This window comes from Eleutherodactylus coqui, chromosome 4 (genome assembly GCF_035609145.1).
Source record: "Eleutherodactylus coqui strain aEleCoq1 chromosome 4, aEleCoq1.hap1, whole genome shotgun sequence".
In the NCBI taxonomy this organism is placed as follows: domain Eukaryota; kingdom Metazoa; phylum Chordata; class Amphibia; order Anura; family Eleutherodactylidae; genus Eleutherodactylus; species Eleutherodactylus coqui.
This window is the reverse complement of record NC_089840.1, coordinates 16,603,895-16,626,333: the sequence shown is the minus strand read 5'-3', so window position 1 is coordinate 16,626,333 and position 22,439 is coordinate 16,603,895. Positions and strand designations below refer to the sequence as shown.

Sequence of the window (22,439 nt, the reverse complement as noted above, 5' to 3'; positions counted from 1 at the left end):
GGGGTATGGGCAGTCAGTTGTACAGTTTGTGGTGGGTGGCCTGATGTAATGTGTCTATGTATGACATCCCAGACATGCTCTATTGGGGATAAATCTGGGGACTACATGGGCCAATCCATGGTCGTGACACCTTGCAAGGCGTGTCTGGTGAGGACTGTAGTATGTAGATGGGCATTATCCTGTTAGGTGATGGTCATGAAGGGTTAGACAGCAGGGTATACCACTCTGCCCATTTACTGGAGGACAGAAGTTTTTTGCCTTCAATATTCACCAACTCAGTCCTACTGTCATAACTGATTACCCCCCCCCCCCCCCCCCCAAACTATGACTCCAGGGGTTGGACCTGTGAGGCTCTCTGAAATTACAGCACAGCGGGACCTTTCTCCAAAATGCCGATGGGTACATTGCCGATTATCACTTACTGATGGCAGGATACAAAATGAAAACAAAAGAATTTATAACCCCAAGTGGCTGCCCATCATGGTCTCAACTGGGCAAATGACCTGTTTGTAACTAATCAGCATTAAATGGAAAATCCAATTCAAATACACACTCATATGTAATTTCAATATAAATACATTTAATCCTGATTATAATTTATACCAAATGGGAACCTCGTATTTAATTTCAGAGTCCAAAATGGGTTCCGTTGGAGGAGCATCATATGCCACTTGCTTCCTCGGACCGGTCTATGTACTTCATCTATACCATAAAATGTGAAAGTGAATATATCACCGCTAGTCACATAAATAAAGTACCTACCTTTGAACTAGTGACCATGTCTGCTATGCTCTGCTATTCTTCGCTTGAGTTTCTGAATGTTACAGCCCACGTATTTCAGGTGACACGCTATACACTTTATGACATAAACTATGTGATTAGTTTCACAATTGCAGGGGGGTCACCTGGCTGCTATTCATGTGATGGCGGGTCTCAGCTGGTGCGGCTCCTGTTAATGAGGAAGAGGAGAAACTTTTAAGGTAGCTGCTATTGTGGGGAATCACCCTGGATGTGGCTATTATGTTGCACTGGGGATGAATTGAATGTGGCTATTTCACTGCTTCAGGGACACCCTGGATGTGGCTATTATATTGTACTAGCTTACCCGTCGCGCGTTGCTGCGAAGTCAGACAGACATACATTCATTCGTTTTTATATATCCAGATAACAACCAATCACAGCGCAGCTTTCATGTTACCTCAGTGGTATAATATATAACAACCAATCACAGCGCAGCTTTCATGTTACCTTAGCAGTATAAAATATAACAACCAATCACAGCGCAGCTTTCATGTTACCTCAGTGGTATAATATATAACAACGAATCGCAGCACAGCTTTCATGCAACCTCAGTAGTATAAGAAGTAGCCACTAGAGATGAGCGAGCACAAAAATGCTCGGGTGCTCGTTACTCGAGACAAAATTTTCGCGATGCTCGAGGGTTCGTTTCGAGTAACGTACCCCATTGAAGTAAATGGGCGACCCGAGCATTTTTGTATATCGCCGATGCTCGCTAAGGTTTTCATTTGTGAAAATCTGGGCAATTCAAGAAAGTGATGGGAACGACACAGCAACGGATAGGGCAGGCGAGGGGCTACATGTTGGGCTGCATCTCAAATTCCCAGGTTCCACTATTAAGCCACAATAGCGGCAAGAGTGGGCCCCCCCCCTCCCAACAACTTTTACTTCTGAAAAGCCCTCATTAGCAATGCATACCTTATCTAAGCACCACACTACCTCCAACAAAGCACAATCACTGCCTACATGACACTCCACTGCCACTTCTCCTGGGTTACATGCTGCCCAACCCCCCCCCCCTCCCCCTCACAGCGCACACCAAAGTGTCCCTGCGCAGCCTTCAGCTGCCCTCATGCCACGCCACCCTCATGTCTATTTATAAGTGTGTCTGCCATGAGGAGGAACCGCAGGCACACACTGCAGAGGGTTGGCACGGCTAGGCAGCGACCCTCTTTAAAAGGGGCAGGACGATAGCCCACAATGCTGTACAGAAGCAATGAGAAATATAATCCTGTGCCACCACCATCAGGAGCTGCACACGTGGGCATAGCAATGGGGAATCTATGTGCCACACACTATTCATTCTGTCAAGGTGTCTGCATGCCCCAGTCAGACTGCGTTTTTTTATAAATAGTCACAGGCAGGTACAACTCCGCAATAGGAATTCCGTGTGCACCCACAGCATGGGTGGCTCCCTGGAACCCACCCGCTGTACATAAATGTATCTCATTGCAGTGCCGTGGACAGCAGAGCTAACGTCAGATTAAATGCAGGTGGGCTTCGGCCCAAACTGCATGCCCCAGTCAGGCTCGAGTTTTTTATAAGTATACACAGGCACCTACATCTCCCTAATGGGAAGTCCATGTGGACCGACAGCATGGGTGGGTCCCAGGAAGCCACTGGCGGTACATAAATATATCCCATTGCAGTGCCCAGCACAGCTGATGTAACGTCAGCTTTAATGCAGGTGGGCAAAAAATTAATTGGATTACACTGTAGGCGAGGGCCCAAAAAAATTGGTGTACCAACAGTACTAATGTACCTCAGAAAAATTGCCCATGCCCAACCAAGAGGGCAGGTGAAACCCATTAATCGCTTTGGTTAATGTGGCTTAATTGGTAACTAGGCCTGGAGGCAGCCCAGTTAAAATAAAAATTGGTTCAGGTGCAAGTTTCATCACTTTAATGAGCATTGAAACGTATAAAAATTGTTTACAAAAATTATATGAGTGAGCCTTGTGGGCCTAAGAAAAATTGCCCGTTCGGCGTGATTACGTGAGGTTTCAGGAGGAGGAGCAGGAGGAGGAGGATGAATAGAATACACAGATTGATGAAGCTAAAAGGTCCCCGTTTTTGATGGTGATAAAGAACGATGCTTCCATCCGCGGGTGCAGCCTACGTATTGCTTATGTATCGCTGCTGTCCGCTGGTGGAGAAGAGAAGTCTGGGGAAATACAGGCTTTGTTGATCTTGATGAGTGTAAGCCTGTCGGCACTTTCGGTTGACAGGCGGGTACGCTTATCCGTGATGATTCCCCCAGCAGCACTAAACACCCTCTCTGACAAGACGCTAGCCGCAGGACAAGCAAGCACCTCCAGGGCATACAGCGCGAGTTCAGGCCACGTGTCCAGCTTCGACACCCAGTAGTTGTAGGGGGCAGAGGCGTCACCGAGGACGGTCGTGCAATCGGCTACGTACTCCCTCACCATCCTTTTACAGTGCTCCCGCCAACTCAGCCTTGACTGGGGAGTGGTGACACAGTCTTGCTGGGGAGCCATAAAGCTGGCAAAGGCCTTGGAGAATGTTCCCCTGCTTGCGCTGTACATGCTGCCTGATCTCTGCGCCTCCCCTGCTACCTGGCCCTCGGAAATGCACCTTCTGCCACTAGCGCTGTCGGATGGGAATGTTACCATCAGTTTGTCCGGCAGGGTCCTGTGGTATAGCATCACTCTCGAACCCCTTTCCTCTTCGGGTATGAGAGTGGAAAGGTTCTCCTTATACCGTGGGTCGAGCAGTGTGTACACCCAGTAATCCGTAGTGGCCAGAATGCGTGTAACACGAGGGTCTCGAGAAAGGCATCCTAACATGAAGTTAGCCATGTGTGCCAGGGTACCTGTACGCAACACATGGCTGTCCTCACTAGGAAGATCACTTTCAGGATCCTCCTCCTCCTTCTCAGGCCATACACGCTGAAAGGATGACAGGCAAGCAGCATGGGTACCCTCAGCAGTGGGCCAAGCTGTCTCTTCCCCCTCCTCCTCATGCTCCTCCCCCTCCTCCTCAACGCGCTGAGATATAGACATGAGGGTGCTCTGACTATCCAGCGACATACTGTCTTCCCCCGCCTCCGTTTCCGAGTGCAAAGCGTCTGCCTTTATGCTTTGCAGGGAACTTCTCAAGAGGCATAGCAGAGGAATAGTGACGCTAATGATTGCAGCATCCCCGCTCACCATCTGGGTAGACTCCTCAAAGTTTCCAAGGACCTGGCAGATGGCTGCCAACCAGGCCCACTCTTCTGTAAAGAATTGAGGAGGCTGACTCCCACTACGCCGCCCATGTTGGAGTTGGTATTCCACTATAGCTCTACGCTGCTCATAGAGTCTGGCCAACATGTGGAGCGTAGAGTTCCACCGTGTGGGCACGTCGCACAGCAGTCGGTGCACTGGCAGATTAAACCGATGTTGCAGGGTCCGCAGGGTGGCAGCGTCCGTCTTGGACTTGCGGAAATGTGCGCTGACCCGGCGCACCTTTCCGAGCAGGTATGACAAGTGTGGGTAGCTTTTCAGAAAGCGCTGAACCACCAAATTAAAGACATGGGCCAGGCGTGGCACGTGCGTGAGGCTGCCGAGCTGCAGAGCCGCCACCAGGTTACGGCCGTTGTCACACACGACCATGCCTGGTTGGAGGCTCAGCGTGAAAGCTAGCGGTCAGTCTGCTCTGTCAGACCCTGCAGCAGTTCGTGGGCCGTGTGCCTCTTCTCTCCTAAGCTGAGTAGTTTCAGCACGGCCTGCTGACGCTTGCCCACCGCTGTGCTGCCGTGCCACGCGACACCGACTGCTGGCGACATGCTGCTGCTGCTGACACATCTTGATTGCGAGACAGAGGTTGCGTTGGAGGAGGAGGAGGGTGGTTTAGTGGAGGAAGCATACACCACCGCAGATACCAGCACCGAGCTGGGGCCCGCAATTCTGGGGGTGGGTAGGACGTGAGCGGTCCCAGGCTCTGACTCTGTCCCAGCCTCCACTAAATTCACCCAATGTGCCGTCAGGGAGATATAGTGGCCCTGCCCGCCTGTGCTTGTCCACGTGTCCGTTGTTAAGTGGACCTTGGCAGTAACCGCGTTGGTGAGGGCGCGTACAATGTTGCGGGAGACGTGGTCGTGCAGGGCTGGGACGGCACATCAGGAAAAGTAGTGGCGACTGGGAACCGAGTAGCGCGGGGCCGCCGCCGCATCATGCTTTTGAAAGCCTCCGTTTCCACAAGCCTATACGGCAGCATCTCCAGGCTGATACATTTGGCTATGTGCACGTTTAACGCTTGAGCGTGCGGGTGCGTGGCGGCGTACTTGCGCTTGCGCTCAAACAGTTGCGCTAGCGACGTCTGGACGCTGCGCTGAGAGACATTGCTGGATGGGGCCAAGGACAGCGGAGGTGAGGGTGTGGGTACAGGCCGGTAGGCACTCGTGCCTGTGTCCTGAGAGGGGGGTTGGATCTCAGTGGCAGGTTGGGGCACAGGGGGAGAGGCAGTGGTGCAAACTGGAGGCGGTGAACGGCCTTCGTCCCACCTTGTGGGGTGCTTGGCCATCATATGCCTGCGCATGCTGATGGTGGTGGCTCCCCAGCTGATCTTGGCGCGACAAAGGTTGCACACCACTGTTCGTCGGTCGTCAGGCGTCTCTGTGAAAAACTGCCACACCTTAGAGCACCTTGGCCTCTGCAGGGTGGCATGGCGCGAGGGGGCGCTTTGGGAAACAGTTGGTGGATTATTCGGTCTGGCCCTGCCTCTACCCCTGGCCACCGCACTGGCTCGGCCTGTGCCCACACCCTGACTTGGGCCTCCGCGTCCTCGCCCGCGTCCATGTCCTCTAGGCCTACCCCTACCCCTCAGCATGCTGTATTACCAGTAGTGCAGAAACAGAACGCTGTAATTAAATGTGCCGCTTATTGGCCTGTGGTTGGAGGCTGACTTCACTTACGGAACGCACAGCAGAGCCAGGAAAGAATTTTGCACAAGCCTGCTGTAACACTTACCTGGCTGCGTACGAATTAGGACAACTACCCTCAGCAGAGACCCAGTACACTGAGGACGGTCACAGGCAGCCCAAATAGATTTTTTTTCCCAAATGTTTTTGGAAAGGCCCACTGCCTATATACACTAAATATGTCTTCTGTCCCTGCCTCACCACTACTGGCCCTGCACTATGTAAAATTACTGCAGACTGTTTCACTGAGGACAGGAATACAGCGGTGATGTAACAGGCAACACAGAGCCAGGAAAGAATTTTGCGCAAGCCTGCTGTAACACTTAGCTGGCGGCGTATGAATTAGGACAACTACCCTCAGCAGAGAACCAGTACACTGAGATCGGTCACAGGCAGCCCAAATAGATTTTTTTTCCCAAATGTTTTTGGAAAGGCCCACTGCCTATATACACTAAATATGTCTTCTGTCCGTGCCTCACCACTACTGGCCCTGCACTATGTAAAATTACTGCAGGACGCAATGTTCTGCACGGCTGATATACAAAAAAAAAAAAAAAGTGCAGCACTGCAAAAAGCAGCCTCCACACTACTGCACACGGTTAGATGTGGCCCTAAGAAGGACCGTTGGGGTTCTTGAAGCCTAAAATAACTCCTAACACTCTCCCTATAGCAACTACAGCAAGACAGCACTTTCCCTGAACTATGTCAGAATGCATCTGAGGCGAACCGCGGAAGGGGCCGATTTTTATACTCGGGTGACACCTGATCTCGCCAGCCACTCACTGCAGGGGGTGGTATAGGGCTTGAACGTCGCAGGGGGAAGTTGTAATGCCTTCCCTGTCTTTCTATTGGCCAGAAAAGCGCGCTAACGTCTCAGAGATGAAAGTGAAAGTAACTCGAACATCGCGTGGTACTCGTCTCGAATAACGAGCATCTCGAACACGCTAATACTCGAACGAGTATCAAGCTCGGACGAGTACGTTCGCTCATCTCTAGTAGCCACCAATCACAGCGCAGCTTTCATGTTACCTCAGCAGTATAAGAAATAGCAACCAATCACAGCACAGCTTTCATGTTACCTCAGCAGTATAAGAAATAGCAACCAATCACAGCACAGCTTTCATGTTACCTCAGCAGTATAAGAAATAGCAACCAATCACAGCACAGATTTCATTTTACCTCAGCATTCTCAATATCCAGCAATTGTCTTGCGAAACGTTCGGCGGATGCATCATTTTGTAGTTGAACACTCATCCCGTTGCTCGTAATGCCTTTTGCTTTTGTGCTTGAGATGGAAATCAAACGATCTTTGTCTGGGGGGCATAACTGTCGACGATGCTCGCACGCACGGCACCTATCGTAGGATAGTTGTACTATGCCAGTAATCTTCCCAGGAGTGTACTCAACAACTTCCCAAAGTCTCATGGCAATTGGATGAATGGTGTAGTAATGCATAAAGGACAGACAGACAGACATACATTCATTTATATATATCAGGAAGTGAGAGAATTAGATTCCGTACGTAAAATTTGGACGCTAAAATTGTTTTGTGCTTAGAATTGAATAATCGACTTGGGATCCATTAACTTTTCCTATTTATGGCATAATCAATGCTCTTGCCAAATTTCAAGTTTCTATGTGAGAAAATGACATTCCGTACGTAAAATTTGGACGCTAATTCTTTTGCGCATAGAATTGAATAATCGAGTTGGGACCCATTAGCGTTTCCTATTTATGACATATTCAATGCCCGTGCCAAATTTCATGTTTCTATGTGAGAAAATTACATTCCGTACGTAAAATTTGGACGCTAATTCTTTGGCGCATAGAATTGAATAATCGATTTGGGACCCATTAGCTTTTCCTATTTATGACATAATCAATGCTTGTGCCAAATTTCAAGTTTCTATGACATTGGGAAGCGAGAAAATTAGATTCCGTACGTAAAATTTGGACGCTAATTCTTTTGCGCATAGAATTGAATAATCGAGTTGGGACCCATTAGCGTTTCCTATTTATGACATATTCAATGCCCGTGCCAAATTTCATGTTTCTATGTGAGAAAATTACATTCCGTACGTAAAATTTGGACGCTAATTCTTTGGCGCATAGAATTGAATAATCGATTTGGGACCCATTAGCTTTTCCTATTTATGACATAATCAATGCTTGTGCCAAATTTCAAGTTTCTATGACATTGGGAAGCGAGAAAATTAGATTCCGTACGTAAAATTTGGACGCTAATTCTTTTGCGCTTAGAATTGAATAATCGAGTTGGGACCCATTATCTTTTCATATTTATGACATAATCAATGCTTGTGCCAAATTTCAAGTTTCTATGACATTGGGAAGCGAGAAAATTAGTGGCAGTGATGGAAATCGAACTATCTACGTGGGGGGGGGGGGGGGCGTAACTGTCGACGACGCTCGCACGTGCGCCATTTATTGTAGGATAGTTTTACTATGCCTATAATCTTCCCAGGAGTGTAATCAGCAACTTCCCAAAGTTTCATGGCAATCGGATGAATGGTGTAGTAGCGCATAAAGGACAAACACACACACAGACAGACAGACACACACGCAGACATACATTCAATTTTATATATATAGATGGGGGTGCCCTGCATGTGTATAGCATGTGGAGGATGTCATATATATATATATATATATATATATATATATATATATTACACTGAGGGCACATCATTCTGGATGCATATATATACTTTAGATGATCCGTGTAGGTTACACTAGGAGGATTATTCTGGATGAGTATATATACTTTATAGTGCCGTACAATAGGGTACAGTAAGGCTTTATTTTTTATTAGAGCATTATACATCTAATATAAATAGGCCTACAGGTTTTTTCCTGCACCACACTTTGACCGCTTTGCTGGACCTTAGGTGGATGATTTAGGTGTCATTAGATTAGTAATACCCTCACCGCCACCGTAAAATCATAATGTTTGACTTTGGTGCATCGAGTGACCTGTGAGGGCAAGCCAAACTTCCTATGTTAAGTCTATGGGCGCGTGCTGCTATGGAGAGTGAAGCATTGCTAAGCAGCACGAACGGTGAGAGGAGAAGCACTTAGTGGTACAGAGGATGAGCGGTGCAAAGAAGTGAGTAGTGCAGAGCGGCAAGTGGTACACAGGGTGAGTGGTACACAGGGCGATCGGTACAGAAGATAAGCGGTGCAGAGAGGTGAGCGGTACACAGGGCAAGCGGTACAGAGGAGAAGCAGTGCAGAGGCAGAGAGGTGAGGAGCATAGGCATACCATCAGGAGTCACAATGGCGACGGGGCCCCTGCGCTAAGGGGGCCCAGAGGCCACCCTCCACCATACACATATGCACATTTAGTGCATTACTAGCTTTTCTTGCTGAATCACACAAACACACATCCAAATGGTCTTTTTATACCACCCCTAAGACTACACATTTGCGGTCACACCTACTGCTCCTATGCACTGCTGCCTTCAGAAACATGGCCGCCGTCTTAAAGCACAATAACATTAAACATAACAAAAGTCAATACACGTCTAGTTACATGGTTATTCCCCTTTATAGTAGTGTACCGAATGTTTATCTGGCAAATGACGCAATTATATTTATAAATAAAGTTTTATATCTTCTTATTCTATTTCAGATAACTCCGATATCGGACAACGACTTTGGGCGATACAATTGTACAGCAATCAATTCTATAGGATCCAGGATTCAGGAATATGTCCTCACGTTGGCCGGTATGTTTGCTACGACTCTTACATAAGAGATTTTTACAAATGGTTATTTAAGTTCTTTGCCTCCAGGATAAATAACTTTGCCAGTCACTCAGAAGGGCTTAGGGGTTTATATTTGTCTTGTGTTCCCTTCAAGATGTTGGTATTTCGTTTTTACACATGATTACAAATGTTGAAGTCTGTAATCTTTGACAGTCTGAGTTATGGGTTAAATTGAGTGAAAGATTTCCCTAAAGTATAACTTGTGCAGTATTTGTAGGGCAAATCTGTGCTCGGAAATAGAAGCGCATGACTGTGCATGAGGTGCAGCTGATTTGACATCTGAGGCTCACATCCAACCATGGGATATAGTTCTCACGCTTCTCACTGACAGTATGCAGATTGTCACTAGAGCTAGACCAACCCATGATTGCATTAGAGCATCATTCTTTATGGATAGCATGCTTTTTTGATAGCGTGTGTGCCTTGGGAGTTGTAGCTCGGCAACATCATGAGGGCCACTGGATGGAGTTCATTGGGTTAAAGGGATCATCTCAATTTAGGGGCAACATATGGTAGCACATATAGTAGAGAGCCAATGGTTCCGTAGTTTGGAACTGAAGGGACTTCATGGGCCATGTAGACTCACAAGGGTATTCAATTGATTCAAAGTGAAAGTTATATAATTCAGAAGACAATAACGTGTAATTTTGTAATGTAGTGTTATAACTTGCTTACAAAGCAGCAGAGATATGGCTTCACTGGTGGTCTTCCCCCTCTGCTTAATTATCCATTGGTATTCAATGGTTGCAACCTGTCTCTTCTGTTGTTTTACTGGTCAGGCATGCTCAGTGCCTTCAAATTCTGTACAGTCGCGAATGCACACTCGTCAGTAACTGGCAATGGGGCATTGTTAAAGATGTAGTTTTTGCACTCCCCGGTTGCCATTTCAACTAGCCATGTGGAAATCTGAAGCTGGCTGAAAAGCAGCGGTGGCATAAGTCAGCAAAAAACATACTAGAGTTCAGTTTGATGAATTAGATGGGCATTTGAAATAATGGCAATTAGTGGAAATGTTATGGACATTTTTGACAATTTTTCCCAGTCTCCGGAATACCCCTTTAAAGGGTTTTTATAGGTTCGTAATAATAATGAACTATTCTCAGGATAGGTCATCTGTATCAGATCAGTGGGGATCTGCTGCTCTGGACCACAACTGATCAAGTGTTTGAGGAGACCAAGGCCATTTTCTGCTCTCAGGCCTTTGATGTCATCTTCGAGTGAATGGCACTGAGCTGCAATATGAGGCACAGTTGCCATGTAATGTAGGGCGCTGTGCTTGATATGCAGTGAAGTGACAGCAGTGCTCACCCGAGTTCTGTGACCACTTTAGTCAGCTATTCGGCAGAGGATCCGAGTGGTAGATACCCACCAATCAGTTGATGACCAATGTTGATGACCAATCCTAAGGATAGGTTATCAGTTGATGACCAATGTTGATGACCAATCCTAAGGATAGGTTATCAGTTGATGACCAATGTTGATGACCAATCCTAAGGATAGGTTATCAATATCAAGGTCTTGGAAGACTCCTTCAACTCATGCCATAAGCAGTTTGGACATTCCATTAAAGGGACATTCTCAGAGCATGTATGGCATATCCATAAGATATATCAAAATGTCTCACCTCTGGAAGCTGCATCCATATCCAGAATGGGGGTTCCCTGACCACGATATTACCTAATCAAGAAACCTTTGTATAACATATCCAGGTAGAGAGGAAGTGGATAGGTGGGCATGCATTTGTGTGCAGTTCCTTCTATTACTATTATAGGAGTTATGGAAACAGGCAAGCAGGTGAGTCAATCATCAGGGAGCCCCTGTTCCAGGGACAAGTGCGCATCTCTTAGATATTTATAGCATATCCATCTTGTAGACAAGTAGGAGCTTTCAAATTGTTGATCCAGGGATTATTCTGACTGCCATTATGGAGTCAGGAAGGAATTTTTCCACCCATATGGGCTAAACTGGCTTCTGTTTTATTAGTTGTTTTTTTTGGCTTCCTCTGGATCAACAAAGGGGGTGAAAATAGGCTAAACTAGATGGATATTGTCTCCTTTGTTACTATGCATCCTGTGAATGTCTCAAAAATGTCTAACTTGTGAACACCCATTTAATGGAATGTTGAAACTGCTTATGACATGAGTCATTAAAGGGGTTTCCAGCTTAAAAGTATTGATTGCCTATTCTCAGGGAAGGCCATCAATAAAAAATAGGCGAGGTCTGCCAAACAGGACCCCCACATCAGCCATTCCCTCAAACTGGTGTCTTAATGTACGGAGCTGTTTCTGAGTCCCACTAAAGTGAATAAGATTCGTCTTGCAATAGCAGCCAGGGCCATTCAGTAGTATTTGGAGCTGTCTGCTACTGCTGGTTCCATACATTAAGACATCCAACCCAGATGAATAGCTGACCGCCAGGACCCCCTCTTCCCAATCTGCAATTGTTGACCCCCTTTGGGGATAGGCTATTGATAACTAGAAGTGGAAGAAACCCTTTAATTTTGTATATATTTCTGAAGATCTAAAATTTAAAAAAATATATATATATATTTTTAAGAACTGAAATGAAAGTTTAATAACTCCAGAAGCACCGAGGAATTCAGAATGTTGTGGGTGACACATATGATGGAGTCACGCATTTGCAAAATATAAAGCATTGTATAAAATCGTTCCTTTGGTTGCTCATCTGTGTATTGTATTTTAGAACAAGGGGCAAGCGATGATGCTCTCGCATTTGTCAGAAATGATAGGTCTTATGTTTGTTGGTACAATACAAAATAAAACTTGTAGTTTATCACATTCTTCCTACCTTTTGGATATTGGCCCAGAAGACTGCAATGATTTCTCAGAGAGGGCTCTTGAGGGAGCACACAAACTTCTCATGATGGTTTGCTGTTCTTTCTGAAGTAGGTCATTTTATTGCTATGATCTTTGAAGAGACCCATCATTACAAAAAAGGTGTATTATATGCACTGCTGCCTTAGACATTGTATCAAAACAACACACACTCATTGTCAAAAAAGTCAAACACGTACAAGGAGTTGCCGGAATCAAATGAAACTGACTATGTGTGATTGTAACGTTTATATTAGTAAGTGATTACAATATCAGAGCAAAAGGATCATTTTTAATGTAAAACTCAAAGGGAGGCTCTAGTACCCTGTTGGGTTGCCTCGAAAATTGGATGCAAGATGTGATATGGTTGGGCATAGAGGCATAAGGGTCCCATATGGTATCCTGCCGCACATCAGTCCACATTTGCTATAACCAAACCTCTAGATAATGCAAACTCATAGGCTATTAAAGTTGGTGTCCTAGATGGTCCCATACATGTTCTATTGGGGATAAATCTGGTGACCGGGCAGCCCCAGAAGTGTGGCAATGTTGTGGAGATTTTCCTGTGACACCCTGTGCAGCCAAGCATTAGTCTGCTGCCTCTTGAAAGCCGCCATGAGATACAACACGTGGCTGCAGGATGTCCTCAACATATAGCTAAGCTGTCATTATCCCTCGTACCACTACTAGGGGTGACCGACTGTCGTATGTGATGGCGACGCAGATCTTCAAACCATTAGTGAGTGTAGTGCTCCACAGCAAAGGCAAGATTGATGCGCTCACCCCTAGGTCTCCAGACACAAACACGGTGTGATCAGTGTTCAAACTAAACCTGGATTAATTGTTGAAGACAACGCAATTTCACTCCATAGCAGTCGAGTTTAGTTGTTCACGACATCACTGCAAACAGTGGCGACAGTGAGTTAGTGTCAAAGGCCTACACAGAATTGGAGCCGTGAGACAAATCCGTAACGGTGGTGCAACCTGTCTCTGGATTGCAGACAATGAAACAGTTGGAGCTGCTTGAGCTTGTCAGGCAATCAGATGATCCTTTGTGCTAATAGTCTGTTGAGGGTGTCTAGAACCCATTCGCCTTGTGTGCCCTCATGCATCCACTAGTCCCAACACTTCCTAGCAGTCTGTTCAGAACGGTCCGAGTGGGGGATAATTTGTTGATATGACAGTCCAGCTTCTCTCATTCCAATAATGCGCCCCTCTCAAATTCTGTTAGCTGGGCGAAATCTCTTCTCTGCATCGTAGAGGCTTCTAGTGGTCAACAAGCTCTACACAAGGGGAAGGAGAGGTCACTACACACCAGGAGCCTCCGAGAGCCTTTTATAGGCCAAGGGTGGAACCACTTTTAGGGCCTCAGGTGGCAAGACTGTTCATCTAATCACCACAACTATTATTTGCATATCTCCTTTTAGGGACGTGATTTTTTTTTGACAATGAGTTGTATTTTGAGTATTTTTCCCTCCCTTTGCTGGTTACTGTTAATATACATTTACTGCCTCCCTACCTGCTGAATTGGTTTTGGCATACCTATAGGGGTTGCAGTGATCACAGTTGTGACTTGGGACACCCTACTTACAGTGGCAGGAAGGACTGTAATTGATGGGCCCCTTAGCCCCCAAAACTCCCAAAACACACTGAATAAACTTTAACACACCTACTCACACTGCCATTTGACAGGTTTCACAGCCTGTATACACCAATCATCTCCCCTGTCCCTAGGATCTCAAAGTACTGTATGAACCAGGAGAAGGGGTGGGGGAGTCGAGAACACTATGTATCTTGCTTTACCTGTGAGATGCTGCCATTAGTAGGGATTAAAGTTTAATTAACGCATGCCAAAATTGTGGGAAAGGGGAAATGCAGCAGATAGAAGATTGTGAATATGAAGTGGAAGCAGGGAGTCACTATTATTGTTTAGGGAACAAAGGAGGCATCATTACCACATGGGGCACAAAGTAGGGCACGAGTACTATAGGGAGCATTGAGAGGGATATTAGACATAGCAGGATGATGGAGAGCATGCCCCGAGACAAGTCCTCATGACAGTCTGCACCCAGATAAAGAAGAAAAGGGAAAGTGGATATCTCCAATCAGAGAAAATGTCACTTGTGTTCGCTGGTGGTAAATATACTGTATTTACTATCACTGGAAGGCACTGCACTCTAAATCTTTTTTACTATAAAAATGACTGGGAATATAAGCCAAAGCCAGAGTCTTCTCCAGAAGGGAAAGATAATCATGTGCAGACAGTTTTGGGGGTTTGCCCCTCATCAGTAAGCACTAGATTGTAGCTTGGCTTGATGAAAGGCCTTGATGTAGATAAAGAAGGATATGGTTTCTCCGTGGGACAGCACCTAGAACATACGAGGAGACTTATTTATAAGGCCACGCATGTTCCTCTGAGAAACGTGTAACAGTGTCCCTACAGCACCATCTATTGGAAGGCAGCATTCCTGCAAGTTAATGTCAGATCATTTAACAAACCTTATAACAAACTGAGGCCTTCTCCAGAAGGAAAAGATAACCATGCACAGACAGACTGTTTTTTGGTGTTTTTTCCCTTCATCAAAGTGCAATAGGTTGCTGCTTGGCTGGGTGAGAGGCCTGTTTTCCATTCCAAACCACATCATAAGCCTCTCACCCAGCCAGCCAGTAACCTACTGCACACTGATGAAGGACAAAACTCCCAAAACAGTCTGCACATGGTTATCTGTTATGGTTATCGGACATTGATTTGCACATAACCACTGCTCCCTCCCCACAAACCCCCCTCCCCCCACAGCTGGGTCAGAACATCCAAGATGGAGGCTGTATCGTAGAAACGACCTACCCCAATCTCGCATTTCAATTATGTGTCACCTCTCAAAGTCTATTAACTGGGCAAAATGTCTTCAAGTGCATTGTAGAGGCATGTCTAGCAGTTAATGGTTTCTCAACAAGAGGTACACTACACAAAAGTAGCCTTTAAGAGCCTTTTTATAGGGCAACAGGGAAGAACTTTTACAGCCTCTGGTGGCAAGACTAAGTGTCTAATCAGACCATAGCCATAATCATTTACATATTTGCCTAAGACGTAACTGCATGCCGAGTTTTGCAGCAATCCAACATTTCTATCTGGGTGCATTATTTTATTGTCAATGAGGGTAACGTCTTCTATTTGCATATAAATTTCCCAGAGGAGCCCTGCATGGCCTTTTAAGGCTCCTCAGGCCTACTAGGTCTTCTGCACTAGAAGAAACTGTACCCCATCTGACCAAGCTAATAGATTGAAATCACTAAGTAATATCACTTTTTGGCGGATTTTTAATAAGCCTTTGAATTTCATTGTGGCCCTTGGGATTGGTTTAATCTAACAGTGTGGACCTCGATTCAAAATGATTGCGCGCCCCTCTTCGAGACACATCAGTATCTTTGAGTCTATACAATAATTTTGTCTCCTCAGTATTTGTATACTTTGTTCTTCTATCATTACATCTCAAGTGTTTTTGTATCCCACAGATGTGCCTTCCAGTCCACATGGTTTGCGAGTGATAGAACTGTCACAGACATACGCCAAAATCTTTTTCAATAAGCCGGACTCACACGGTGGTGTCCCAATTCATCACTATCAAATGGATTTTAAAGAAGTGTCTTCAGATATTTGGAAGGTTGTCCATTCGCATGGAACACAAAGTGAGTCATTGGTCCAACTGAGATTTAAAAGAACAACGACTTGTATTTTTATTTTTTATTTTTTAATGCTATAACTTTTTTAAAAAAAATAGCTGCAGTTTTTGATATTGTTTTTTGAGTCAAAGCCAGAAGTGGATTCAACAGAAATGGGAAATATAAAAGTAAGCCTGGAAAGACTTTTACTTCTTCCTCCCACTGGATCTATTTCTGGCTGTGGATTAAAAAAAAAAAAAGAAAAAAAAAAACACATCAAAAACTGCAGTAACATGTTTTTCTCAAAGATGCTGTGAACTCTTCAAAGAATTTGGCAACCTTCTCTTCTCTCAAACCCTTTTGTGCAAACAATTACTGCACTCGAAATATTTACTTATTAGTTTACCCCATTTTGTTGGCTGACTTCCTTTTTACCCATTTTGCTGCCGTAAATATGAAAGGGTTCTCTGAAGTTTTGATGCAGAGAGTGGCTGAAATAACTTCACCACATGCGGCTGTTTTCTTTCTTTACGGTTTGTAATGGTCTTTTCGCACCTGCTGATTTCTTGGCCCGATGTACGGAGCACTGATTGACTTGTATGTTGATTGGTGCCCATTACATTTTCTTTTTTCATAGACCGAGAATTGGCTTATGGGGGAGATTGATCAGTAATATCGTTCTTCACCCCTATAGCCTAGCTGTACGTCTCCCTGTGATGTATTAATGAGCTGTGAGCATTTACTTGGTCATCAGATGATCGTTGGTCCCTAAACATGATTTGATTGTTGGGTGAACGAGCATTCTTAGGAATGTTAAGCCATGAGAATCAGCCCACGTAAATGAACCATCAGACCTTTCGGGTTGTCAACAATTCTGTTGATGTTCACACACTGTAGATGTGAAATTCTTCAAACCTAAAGACCTCAACACTTTGGGGTCATCTGTTTGTTAAAATACTCTATTCAAAGAGGTGAGCATTAGAGATGAGCTAACGTACTCGTTTAGGGCGATTTCGCAATTGAGCATCGCTTTTTTCGAGTAACTGACTACTCAAGCGAAAAGATTTGGGGGGGGCGGGGGGGGGGGCGGCGTGGTGGAGCGAGGGGTAGCAGTGGGGAACAGGGGGGAGCTCTCCCTCTCTCTCCCCCCCCCACTCCCCTCTACAAACCCTGGTCACCCCTTGCACCCCCCGAATCTTTTCGCTTGAGTAGTCAGTTACTTGAAAAAAGCGATGCTTGATTGCGAAATCGCCATAAACGAGTACGTTCGCTCATCTCTAGTGAGCATAGAACAGACAGTAAAACAGTTTGCTATGCCGTTCCTTACCATATTGCTTAAAGTTAAGGGGGTTGCACCCTTTATACTTTAGGTGGGCCATCAATAGTTTACAACCGGACAGTCTTTTTAATGAAGGACTAGGACCCAGGTGAAGAAAAGCCTAGCCATGGCTGTGAATTACTCTATTACCATTTTAATGTCTCCCATTGGACTAATATCCCTTTTAGATGCAGTATTTCCATTGACAGAAATCAAGGCTGTGAAAATGTAGGGCAAGCACACTGACATGACTTGAATGTGATAATTACAAGATATTTTGTGTATTAGTCTTATGTATTTTACTAATGTTTCTCTAACTACAGTCTTTTTTTTTTGCAGCAATTGTTGTTCTAGCCAATTTGGAAGCCAATACAACATATGAAGTCAAAGTCGCTGCTGTAAATGGGAAAGGTCAAGGAGAATATAGTAAAATAGAAATTTTTCAGACTCTTCCTGTTCGTAAGTATATAATGTGTTCGCTCTATTGAATTCTGTGGGTGTTTAATGCATTTGTTTACTATATTGTGTGTAATCTAAAGCTGGTATCACATGTGAAGGTTCTAGGGCAGGTTTAAAGTCAGTTTTGGGGAAGCAATGCCAGAAGAGGATCGGAAAGAATGGAAAAGTATAAAAGACAGATTTATACATCTCTTTTTGTTTGTATAAGCCTGTATAATCAGCAGTTAGCATATTATGTAACATAGTATGTTAGGCTGAATGAAGACAATGTTCATCCAGTTCAGCCTGTTTCAACCCCCTTGTTGATCCAGAAAAAGGCAAAACCCCAAGAAGCAGAAGCCAATTAGCCCATTTGGGGAAAAATTTCTTCCCCACTCCGTAATGGCAGTCAGAATAATCCCTGGATCAACCTTAGATAGTTCCTACCTAAATGTAAGACCCAGAACAGCAACCGACTGGTCACCTAATAATATAGCACTCTAGAAAGGCATCTAGTCCCTCTTAAACTCCTCAATGGATTTTGCCATCACCATGTCCTTAGGCAGAGAGTTCAGATGGGCATGACTAGAGTGGATTTCAGGTTTACATGGGTCATTGTATTTTATTACCCCTTAGTTAGTAGTAGGCCCCACTATCTTCCCTTATCAATTTATAGGCCTCACTATGCTCCCGTAGTAATTTATAGGCCCCACTATGCTCCCCTTAGTAGTTTATATGCCCCACTCTACCTACCTGAGTCCCACTGTTCCTGCTGTGTAATTACTAAGGCCCCATTGTGTCCCTTAAGCCATTCATAGTCCCCACTGTGTCCATAGTCATTTATAGGTCCCATTGTGTCCCCTGAGTCATTAATAAAGGCCCACTGTTTCCTTTGAGCAATTAAAAAGCCCCCTCTGTACCCCTTGAGTTATTAATGGAATTAAAAATTGGGCTTCTAAAATTGTTTTGCTCAATGTCCTAGTTTTTAATGGCCAAATATGACTAACCGATTTGTGATTTGATGAAACGTGAAGGAATTCACTCACCTCTAATAGTAATCATTTATGACGGATACACTATCAGAGGCCGCACCATCATCGTCCCAAAATGTATTTTAGGAAACGCCTGTATTCACCATAAAATAATAAAGCTGAAAAACTTTTCTGCATTGTGCTATTCACGGATGTTCTTTCTGGAAGTGTATAGATACATTGACAGATGGACGTTCTTATTTGCCTTTTCGATTGTGCTTCGATGAGGAATATCACAGTTCGAAGAGAAGATGCTCCTGAATTGTCATTGCATTTTCTTAAACAGACATTTCCTTAGAGCTTAACTCTTTAAATGGAACATTTGCTGCTAACTTTTCAACATTTTATATACACTAAGTGAAGAGTAAACCTGCAGAAATCAATTCAAATGTTTGGCCACACTTCAAATTACCTTAGGCACAATCTTCCAGAGCAAGCATGGAAGCACACTAAAGCCTGGGGGCACTGATGGCATTAGGTGTTAAATAGCATGCACAGACTGGATACCGGTTAGACCCAGCTACTTCTGCAAACAGTGGGACTCTTGGGCTCCTACACAAAGAAAACTCTGTCTTCATTCAACAGGGAGGTTGCGGCCAGAACAGGAGTTGGAGGATAACTGTAACTATGGTTTTAACCCTGTCAGCTGTCATGCTTAAAGCTACAACTTGATATGTAACCCAGTACCGGCCTTAAGTTAGATGACACCCTGTGTTCAAATTTTTTTGACTGCCCCGTCTTAAGAAAAAGACTATGTGTATTGCACTAATAGGCATTCTGCTTGTATTCTGCTTGTGCACAAAGCAGCACGATAGCAGCATACCTACACCAGAACATTGAGTAAAAGAGATGAGAAAGGAGGGTGAAGCAAGACCCAGTGAGGGTGGTGGAATATTTCTGGAGTTCAAAGTCCAATGATGGAGTGATTTAAAGGATGGAGGCGCTGCCAACCAGATGACGCTCCACCAGGGTCGGCGTGGGTGTAGCGAAAAAAATGTGGAAAAATACTGGTGTGAAGGCGCAACCCTCTAAGCTACTGGAAGATAAAGGTCCAATATGTCATAGTGAAAGCACTTCTTTCTCCCCTGTCTTCCTGCCACATACAGGGCGTCAGGCACACCCAATACACCTTTAGAGTTGTGTCACCCCCAGGCATCCTGTTGTGTCCAATCCATCCGAACTGACGAAGGGGCTTGTCCCCAAAATGAGTTTTCAATTGCTGTTTTTTATTTTGTGAAATAATAAAAAAAGTGCTTTCACTGTCACATATTGGACCTTTATCTTCTAGTAGCTTAGAGGGTTGCGCCTTCACACCAGTATTTTTCCACATTCTTTTCGCTACACCAAAACAGGTCATTGAATAAATACTGTTCCAGAATCAAGCTCATAACATGAATAAGGAACCAGAACCAAGCCCATAACATACATAAAGCACCAGAACCAAGCTCAGTACATAAATATAGCACCAGAACTATGCACAGTATATCAATACAGCACCAGACCCACGTTTAATACATAGATACAATACCAGAACTAAGTAATACAGTAGCAGAATTAAGTAATTGTGTTGCTGGGGCACTAATGGGTTTACAATGGCAATTCGGAACATCAGAGGGGAGGAGACAAAGCCAGGAGGATAATGATTCATGTAGGTCCACTAGACACAGCTACATAAAGGAAGAAGATCATCTGGCCAGGCAAACCTAAAGGGGACAATCGCCTCTAGCTTACATGTGCCTGGTGCTCCTTCAGAAGCTGGTGGCCAGTGCCCTGTGCAACTGCACAGATCACATTTAGCTATGGGCGGCCATGAAGCGACTTTGGTAAAACAAGACTGCTAAGTCAAACATTCAATCTTTAACCCTTTCCAATCCGATTTTGAATTCAGGGTTTTCTAAAAGGCTTTCTCATTTTGCTGTTATACAACGCTGCCATCTGCTGGCTAAAGCCAGTGTGTGTGCACCAGAGAGGCTCCGACAGCGGAGTGGCTGGCAATAGATGGTAAGAATACCCTGTGGGATGTCTTCTGACATTGAAGCTGTACAAGCTTCAATCAGAATGTACGAAGACGTCAGACAGTGGATTGGAAAGAGTTAAAGAGATGTTATCAAGAGTTCAACAAAACTGCAGACAGATCCATGTAAGAGCAGGGGAGCAGGGCGAGATTATACAGCAACTCTCTTAGTTGTCGCTGCGATTATTGCAGAAAAATATCAACTTTACTTCTCCAAGCACCATTCTCATGGCTGGCCTTGATTCTGAAATGCTCTTCCTCACTGTTCATTGTCCTATTATTGACAGCTGCAGAGTCCAATCAGTAGACCGCTGAGTCCTGGAAGTCAGAGCAGTACTGGCGCATGTGTAGAAGAGCCTGACCTGCCATGGGCAGACTCATCAGGCTTCTTAGTATATGCTGATCCTACTCTGACTTCCGGGACATCGGTGTCTACACTGACCTGTGACTGATATAGGTGTCGTCGTCCATGATACTCATCGGCAGGGCAGCTAAATTACATGATGGGTGGCTGCAATGACCTGGATATGCCTACTGGGATATTGGGATATCAGACCTAATTTGCAAAGGGCACTGGATGTTTAAAAAGAAGGACTCACTCACATGGCGTATTATCACTGCGTACTATGCGTGTATTTTTCATGCATGTAGTACGCAGTGCTAAAAGCCCATTGATTTCTATTGGGCCACTCACACCGGGTATTTTTTCCATGCATGTGGAAAAAAATGCAGCATATTGGTGTAAACTATGCACATAATACGCATCAATATAGGCTGTGGATTTAATATATGCAGCAAAAACAAACAAAAAAGAGGTTATTGCTCCATGTGTATTTGCTACTGCATATTATATGTCTAAAAATGATATAGGCCACGTACGCCCATGTGAGCGAGAACGTAATCTCCAAAGGTATGATGGGCTAATGGGCCATAATGTATGCAGGTTTAGAGATCTATTCTATTGACCAATCACATGCTTCCACTGGCTTATAACAATCAAACCTTGAGACAAGTTGCTTTTAAAATCCACACGAATAAAACTTTTGTAAAAAAAAAGTACTTTTAGAAACCCGACCCATGTGAAATTGTTTGAAAACTGCTGATAAAGGGAAAAATAAATAGAGCAGATTTTTGTTATTTAAAAAAGAGAATGTGGACGGTGCTGCTAATTACCGTCCAGCTAATTACACAGCGGATGGCGTTACTTAACAAAAAGCGTGTTGGACACTTAACAATGCAGCCAGTAATTCCATCAAACTGAGCAGAAAGCTAAACACCCTTTTGCAATAATGGGATCGATTGAAGAGCAGCATTTAGGTGTGTCGGGTGGCGTACCCACACAGCCTGGCGCTAAGGTTGTGCCGGTATTGGGCTCTGAATTTAAGCAGAGTCCCAACCCCAAGTGTTTTCTGCTGTGCAGCCTAACATTACATTGGATTACCTTGATTTTTACAGCTGTATCATTAGACCGTTTTATGCAAAGTCAGTTGGGAATTGTTTTTGCATAAATGGAGCATTTACAGTTTGACCTTGCAGTCAATGGCATCCTTAGTAGCTTTCCTCATTGGCATGCATGTAAGGGCATTATACTTGAACAGAAGACACTGGCACACATTTATTACTGGCGTTATATCATAATTC

At 44.6% G+C, this 22,439-nt stretch overlaps 1 protein-coding gene across 1 annotated transcript in view; it reads left to right on the top strand.

Moving 5' to 3' along the window:
• The window catches only part of NCAM2 (neural cell adhesion molecule 2), a 455,107-nt gene that overhangs the window by 314,189 nt on the left and 118,479 nt on the right, over window positions 1–22,439 (top strand). The window contains exons 11-13 of the mRNA XM_066599100.1: window positions 9,368–9,464; window positions 15,851–16,024; window positions 17,655–17,774. Coding sequence (XP_066455197.1) covers window positions 9,368–9,464; window positions 15,851–16,024; window positions 17,655–17,774 — 391 coding nt within the window. The remainder of the gene's footprint in view (window positions 1–9,367; window positions 9,465–15,850; window positions 16,025–17,654; window positions 17,775–22,439) is intronic.